The sequence below is a fragment of the Ascaphus truei genome, chromosome 4, assembly GCF_040206685.1.
Source record: "Ascaphus truei isolate aAscTru1 chromosome 4, aAscTru1.hap1, whole genome shotgun sequence".
NCBI lineage: Eukaryota > Metazoa > Chordata > Amphibia > Anura > Ascaphidae > Ascaphus > Ascaphus truei.
In genome coordinates, this window is record NC_134486.1 from 8,129,569 (window position 1) to 8,136,919 (window position 7,351).

At 54.0% G+C, this 7,351-nt stretch overlaps 1 protein-coding gene across 1 annotated transcript in view; it reads right to left on the reverse strand.

Annotated features, from left to right (window-relative positions):
* Positions 1 to 7,351, reverse strand: part of LOC142491879 (uncharacterized) — a 38,710-nt gene that overhangs the window by 15,927 nt on the left and 15,432 nt on the right. The window contains exon 4 of the mRNA XM_075594699.1: positions 5,044 to 5,163. Within this exon, the coding sequence (XP_075450814.1) occupies positions 5,044 to 5,163 (120 nt within the window). The remainder of the gene's footprint in view (positions 1 to 5,043; positions 5,164 to 7,351) is intronic.

Consider the following 7,351-nt stretch of genomic DNA (forward strand, 5'->3'; position numbering starts at 1 on the left):
TCCCCCCCACACAGGAAGTACAGGCTATCCCCCCCACACAGGAAGTACAGGCTATCCCCCCCACACAGGAAGTACAGGCTATCCCCCCCACACAGGAAGTACAGGCTATCCCCCCCACACAGGAAGTACAGGCTATCCCCCCCACACAGGAAGTACAGGCTATCCCCCCCACACAGGAAGTACAGGCTATCCCTCCCACACAGGAAATACAGGCTATCCCCCCCACACAGGAAGTACAGGCTATCCCCCCCACACAGGAAGTACAGGCTATCCCCCCCACACAGGAAGTACAGGCTATCCCCCCCACACAGGAAGTACAGGCTATCCCCCCCACACAGGAAGTACAGGCTATCCCCCCCACACAGGAAGTACAGGCTATCCCCCCCACACAGGAAGTACAGGCTATCCCTCCCACACAGGAAATACAGGCTATCCCCCCCACACAGGAAGTACAGGCTATCCCCCCCACACAGGAAGTACAGGCTATCCCCCCCACACAGGAAGTACAGGCTATCCCCCCCACACAGGAAGTACAGGCTATCCCCCCCACACAGGAAGTACAGGCTATCCCCCCCACACAGGAAGTACAGGCTATCCCCCCCACACAGGAAGTACAGGCTATCCCCCCCACACAGGAAGTACAGGCTATCCACCCCACACAGGAAATACAGGCTATCCCCCCCACACAGGAAGTACAGGCTATCCCCCCCACACAGGAAGTACAGGCTATCCCCCCCACACAGGAAGTACAGGCTATCCACCCCACACAGGAAATACAGGCTATCCCCCCCACACAGGAAGTACAGGCTATCCCCCCCACACAGGAAGTACAGGCTATCCCCCCCACACAGGAAGTACAGGCTTTCTCTAGTCTGACATTCTCTCTACTTGCTACATAAACCCCTTCTTCCCTCCACGGACAGAACACGTCCCGTGTCCCATAGTAACATTTCGGCCCAATACAAGGTCTTCATCAGCGTGCAAACCAACATACCAACAATCAATATACACTCTCCCACCGTTTCCTGATGTTCTAGGACATGTCGCTGTGGCCAACCGCAACCCCTTACCCAAACAACCGCAACCCCTTACCCAAACAACCGCAACCCCTTACCCTAACAACCGCAACCCCTTACCCAAACAACCGCAACCCCTTACCCTAACAACCGCAACCCCTTACCCAAACAACCGCAACCCCTTACCCTAACAACCGCAACCCCTTACCCAAACAACCGCAACCCCTTACCCTAACAACCGCAACCCCTTACCCTAACAACCGCAACCCCTTACCCAAACAACCGCAACCCCTTACCCAAACAACCGCAACCCCTTACCCAAACAACCGCAACCCCTTACCCCAACAACCGCAACCCCTTACCCCAACAACCGCAACCCCTTACCCCAACAACCGCAACCCCTTACCCCAACAACCGCAACCCCTTACCCAAACAACCGCAACCCCTTACCCCAACAACCGCAACCCCTTACCCCAACAACCGCAACCCCTTACCCCAACAACCGCAACCCCTTACCCCAACAACCGCAACCCCTTACCCCAACAACCGCAACCCCTTACCCCAACAACCGCAACCCCTTACCCCAACAACCGCAACCCCTTACCCAAACAACCGCAACCCCTTACCCCAACAACCGCAACCCCTTACCCCAACAACCGCAACCCCTTACCCAAACAACCGCAACCCCTTACCCAAACAACCGCAGCCCCTTACCCAAACAACCGCAACCCCTTACCCAAACAACCGCAACACCTTACCCCAACAACCGCAACCCCTTACCCAAACAACCGCAACCCCTTACCCTAACAACCGCAACCCCTTACCCTAACAACCGCAACCCCTTACCCAAACAACCGCAACCCCTTACCCAAACAACCGCAACCCCTTACCCAAACAACTGCAACCCCTTACCCAAACAACCGCAACCCCTTACCCAAACAACCGCAACCCCTTACCCTAACAACCGCAACCCCTTACCCAAACAACCGCAACCCCTTACCCCAACAACCGCAACCCCTTACCCAAACAACCGCAACCCCTTACCCCAACAACCGCAACCCCTTACCCCAACAACCGCAACCCCTTACCCCAACAACCGCAACCCCTTACCCCAACAACCGCAACCCCTTACCCCAACAACCGCAACCCCTTACCCCAACAACCGCAACCCCTTACCCCAACAACCGCAACCCCTTACCCCAACAACCGCAACCCCTTACCCCAACAACCGCAACCCCTTACCCAAACAACCGCAACCCCTTACCCCAACAACCGCAACCCCTTACCCCAACAACCGCAACCCCTTACCCCAACAACCGCAACCCCTTACCCCAACAACCGCAACCCCTTACCCCAACAACCGCAACCCCTTACCCAAACAACCGCAGCCCCTTACCCAAACAACCGCAACCCCTTACCCAAACAACCGCAACACCTTACCCCAACAACCGCAACCCCTTACCCCAACAACCGCAACCCCTTACCCAAACAACCGCAACCCCTTACCCAAACAACCGCAACCCCTTACCCCAACAACCGCAACACCTTACCCCAACAACCGCAACCCCTTACCCCAACAACCGCAACCCCTTACCCAAACAACCGCAACCCCTTACCCAAACAACCGCAACCCCTTACCCAAACAACCGCAACCCCTTACCCAAACAACCGCAACCCCTTACCCAAACAACCGCAACCCCTTACCCAAACAACCGCAACCCCTTACCCAAACAACCGCAACCCCTTACCCTAACAACCGCAACCCCTTACCCCAACAACCGCAACCCCTTACCCAAACAACCGCAACCCCTTACCCAAACAACTGCAACCCCTTACCCAAACAACCGAACCCCTTACCCAAACAACCGAACCCCTTACCCAAACAACCGCAACCCCTTACCCTAACAACGGTAACCCCTTACCCCAACAACCGCAACCCCTTACCCAAACAACCGAACCCCTTACCCAAACAACCGAACCCCTTACCCAAACAACCACAACCCCCTACCCCAACAACCGCAACCCCTTGCCCTAAATACGGTAACCCCTTACCCAAACAACCGCAACCCCTTACCCAAACAACCGCAACCCCTTACCCAAACAACCGCAACCCCTTACCCAAACAACCGCAACCCCTTACCCTAACAACCGCAACCCCTTACCCAAACAACCGCAACCCCTTACCCAAACAACCGCAACCCCTTACCCAAACAACCGCAACCCCTTACCCAAACAACCGCAACCCCTTACCCAAACAACCGCAACCCCTTACCCAAACAACCGCAACCCCTTACCCTAACAACGGTAACCCCTTACCCCAACAACCGCAACCCCTTACCCCAACAACCGCAACCCCTTACCCAAACAACCGCAACCCCTTACCCTAACAACCGCAACCCCTTACCCAAACAACCGAATCCCTTACCCAAACAACCACAACCCCCTACCCCAACAACCGCAACCCCTTGCCCTAAATACGGTAACCCCTTACCCTAACAACCGCAACCCCTTACCCAAACAACCGCAACCCCTTACCCAAACAACCGCAACCCCTTACCCAAACAACCGCAACCCCTTACCCAAACAACCGCAACCCCTTACCCAAACAACCGCAACCCCTTACCCCAACAACCGTAACCCCTTACCCTAACAACGGTAACTACCTACTTCAGGGGCGAAACGCCAACCTCTGACAGTCCTATCCGTTTCCGGAAGAGCCGCCCGTTGTTCACGTTTCTTTGGATACTTCCTCCCATTGGGGATATTATTTGTGCCGCTCATCGCTAGTTTTGACGCTCCTTTTCCTGACGTTTACTTTTCTGTTGGAAGCGCTGCTTCCCTGTATGCATTACACCGCGGCGTCCCTTACAGCTGCGTAGCACCATGTGCATGGGTGGCGCTATACCAATAATCACGGGATTAGTTTGCCCCCGTTGCTGGGGCTCGGTCCTTCGTCCCGTGACTGTACTATTCACACGCAGCGACGGGGGAGGACTTGTAATACCAGTATTATTCATATTACCGTTAGATTAAGCGACCTCGTTACAGTTTGTCTTTTCTTGCACTTTGCCACCTAGACCAGTTATTAGATTTTGTGCATGTTGTTTTGGGGCTATTCCTCTATAATATGACTTTTATTAGAGCTTACTTCCATATGGTATGGCAGTATGGTATTATAACTGAAGGATTGTCTTGCTTATATGTGTAATAGACGTATTTTGTTTGTACTTGTGACTTCTTTTGCTGGGCACGATTTGGGTAAGGTGGTGTCCATGGTGGAGGTTTCTTGCGGGTCCCTCCCTCTGTATGTTGGTGGTTATCGGGTCGGAGCATGTCACAATGTGTCCCATCACAGTGCGCATATGACTTCACAGACTGGCGCGTCGGATCGTCGTGGAAACGGAGAGGCGACTGTATATAGAGTCAGTATGTTACATTTCCCATTGATGAAGGCCCTCTCTGTTAGGCCAAAGCGTTGGCATGTTAATATGGAATAAATGCCACGTTTCTGCTCATGAAAGCCTGATGCGTGCAACCAAGTAACGGGATATACAGGAAGTCCTCAATATCCAACGTTTCACTTTACAACGAAGGGCATACCCAACGCTTTACAATGCAACCATAAGGGCCACGTTTCGATACCTGAATGCGTTCTCCGACGCTCACCGCCACTGATTAACATGGGACTCACTTTACAGCGGTGTCACTATCCAACGCTACTTCCAGAACGGATTCCGTTGCATAACCGAGGACTGACTGTACAGGACAGTCCCAGCAGCACCTCCACCCTATAGTACTATTATTACCGAAGTAATGAGGGCGACACATAGGCTTGTGTTCTTACCCATATAATGACACCTCACACCTTGCCAAGCGCATGGAAAGTAGAAGATAAGCTCTGCATTACACAGAATGAACGTGCTGGGGAGTGAAGGCCACTCCTGTATAAGCTGCTACGTTACATCTCACTAACTTGCATAGAGCACAGCGTCCTCTCTCACCCACTCCATGGGAGCCCGGCACTTACCTCTGGAGGGGTTTGTGGGGGGCCGGACTCTCCCTCTGCCTTTGCCGGAGTTGGTCTTCGGAGGGTCTTCCTTCTCTTTTTTGATTTTCAGCAGGATGTCCGGTACCAGCAATGCGCTGCCTGACCACAAACAGAGATTAGTACACATGGTCACTCCCAGAGGAGACCTCCTGGGGCACGTCCAGTCATGTGAAGGACAACCCCACCACAAGTACAGGAACAATAACATCTTACCCATGGAACTGGATCCCTCATACAGTCTCTATTTGTATCAGGCACCATAACATGGGGACTGCTTGTATGGTCCCATGATGGAGTCATTATCATGAGAGAACCAAGCAGGAAAAGAGAGAAGAGTTCTGCTGAACACACAGAAACAGCACAAGTCTCTGAATTCCTCAACCCAACATCGACAAAGTATCTAAAAACACTGAGTTGCCGAGACCAGCTGACAGGGGAGCTAAGCAATGAATAATAGGAAGGATTCAGCCAAAACGACAACATTCATTCACTCGGCTCAAGGCCGTCCCGCCCTACCCCTCCCTCCCCTTCTCGTGTGTACCTTTTGTTGTCTTGTCCAGGTCATGTAGGTCAGGTTTGTCACGTCTCGTGAATAAATGTTGTTTGTCAAATGAAAAACATACTGGTACACTATCCCAGAATACGGTGGGATAGGGGCAGTACTGGTATGGGTAAGGTGGTACTAAACAATGGATTGTGTCACATTATATGCTCTGTAAAACCAAATAAAAATTTCAAGTTGAAAAAAAAAAACCCACCGAGTTGTCTGATAGGAAGAAAGACGCGGGTTAGGGGGTTTATTAAATGGCCGCCTGTTATAATGGCATGGCCAGGTTTAGAAGACGGAAGATATTAGGGGTAGGGGGGTTTCAGTGGTGCCGAGAGAAAGTAGAGATTTGTCAAACGCACCGAGGGCGTCAGGGAGGTGAATCGGGAAAGCACAGAAAAAGAAGACAAAAGCTTGTGCACTGACGCTGGAGGGCTTGGAACACTTTAGTTAAAGGGAAGAGGATGCAGAGAGCAGGCACCCAGCGGAGGTAATGGGAGCTAACAGTGAAATAATAATAAAAAAACAAAAAAAACAATTTGTCTAAACAGACAAGCATCGTAACGAACAAACAGATAATTATGGGCTAAAGCTGTTACATTTCAAGCATTATTGAAAACCCTGCTCTCTGATTGGATAATGCCCGGAATTTTTGGCACCCTGCCAAGTTTTTCAGCCAATCAGCTTTCAGTTCTCATTCACAAAGAGTGAGCTCAGCTCTCAGACAGGGGAGGTGATTGGACAGGAGGAAGCAGGCACCGACTCCTCCCCCTCCCTGCCAGCAGCCAGGCACTGACTCCTCCCCCTCCCTGCCAGCAGCCAGGCACTGACTCCTCCCCCTCCCTGCCTGCAGCCAGGCACTGACTCCTCCCCCTCCCTGCCAGCAGCCAGGCACCGACTCCTCCCCCTCCCTGCCAGCAGCCAGGCACTGACTCCTCCCCCTCCCTGCCTGCAGCCAGGCACTGACTCCTCCCCCTCCCTCCCTGCCAGCAGCCAGGCACCGACTCCTCCCCCTCCCTGCCAGCAGCCAGGCACTGACTCCTCCCCCTCCCTGCCTGCAGCCAGGCACTGACTTCTCCCCCACCCTACCTGCAGCCGGGCACTGACTCCTCCCCCTCCCTGCCAGCAGCCAGGCACTGACTCCTCCCCCTCCCTGCCAGCAGCCAGGCACTGACTCCTCCCCCTCTCTGCCAGCAGCCAGGCACTGACTCCTCCCCCTCCCTGCAGCCAGGCACGGACTCCACCCCCTCCCTGCCTGCAGCCAGGCACTGACTCCTCCCCCTCTCTGCCAGCAGCCAGGCACTGACTCCTCCCCCTCCCTGCCTGCAGCCAGGCACTGACTCCTCCCCCTCCCTGCCAGCAGCCAGACACTGACTCCTCCCCCTCCCTGCCTGCAGCCAGGCACTGACTCCTCCCCCTCCCTGCCTGCAGCCAGGCACTGACTCCTCCCCCTCCCTGCCAGCAGCCAGACACTGACTCCTCCCCCTCCCTGCTTGCAGAGAGCTCTGCACAGGAGAGGGGAAAGGTTTGTGTGTCTGCTGTGTGTTTTGTGGGTGTAAAGGGGCCAGCAGAGTGTTTTATTGGTGTGTGTGTGTGTGTTTTCTGGGTGTAGAGGGGGCAGCAGAGTCTGTTTTGTTGGTGTTTGTCGGCTGTGTGTGTATTTTGTGGGTGCAGAGGGGGGGGGGCTGCAGTGTGTCTTCAGTGTGTGTTTTGTGGGTGGAGAAGGGGTGCAGAGTGTTT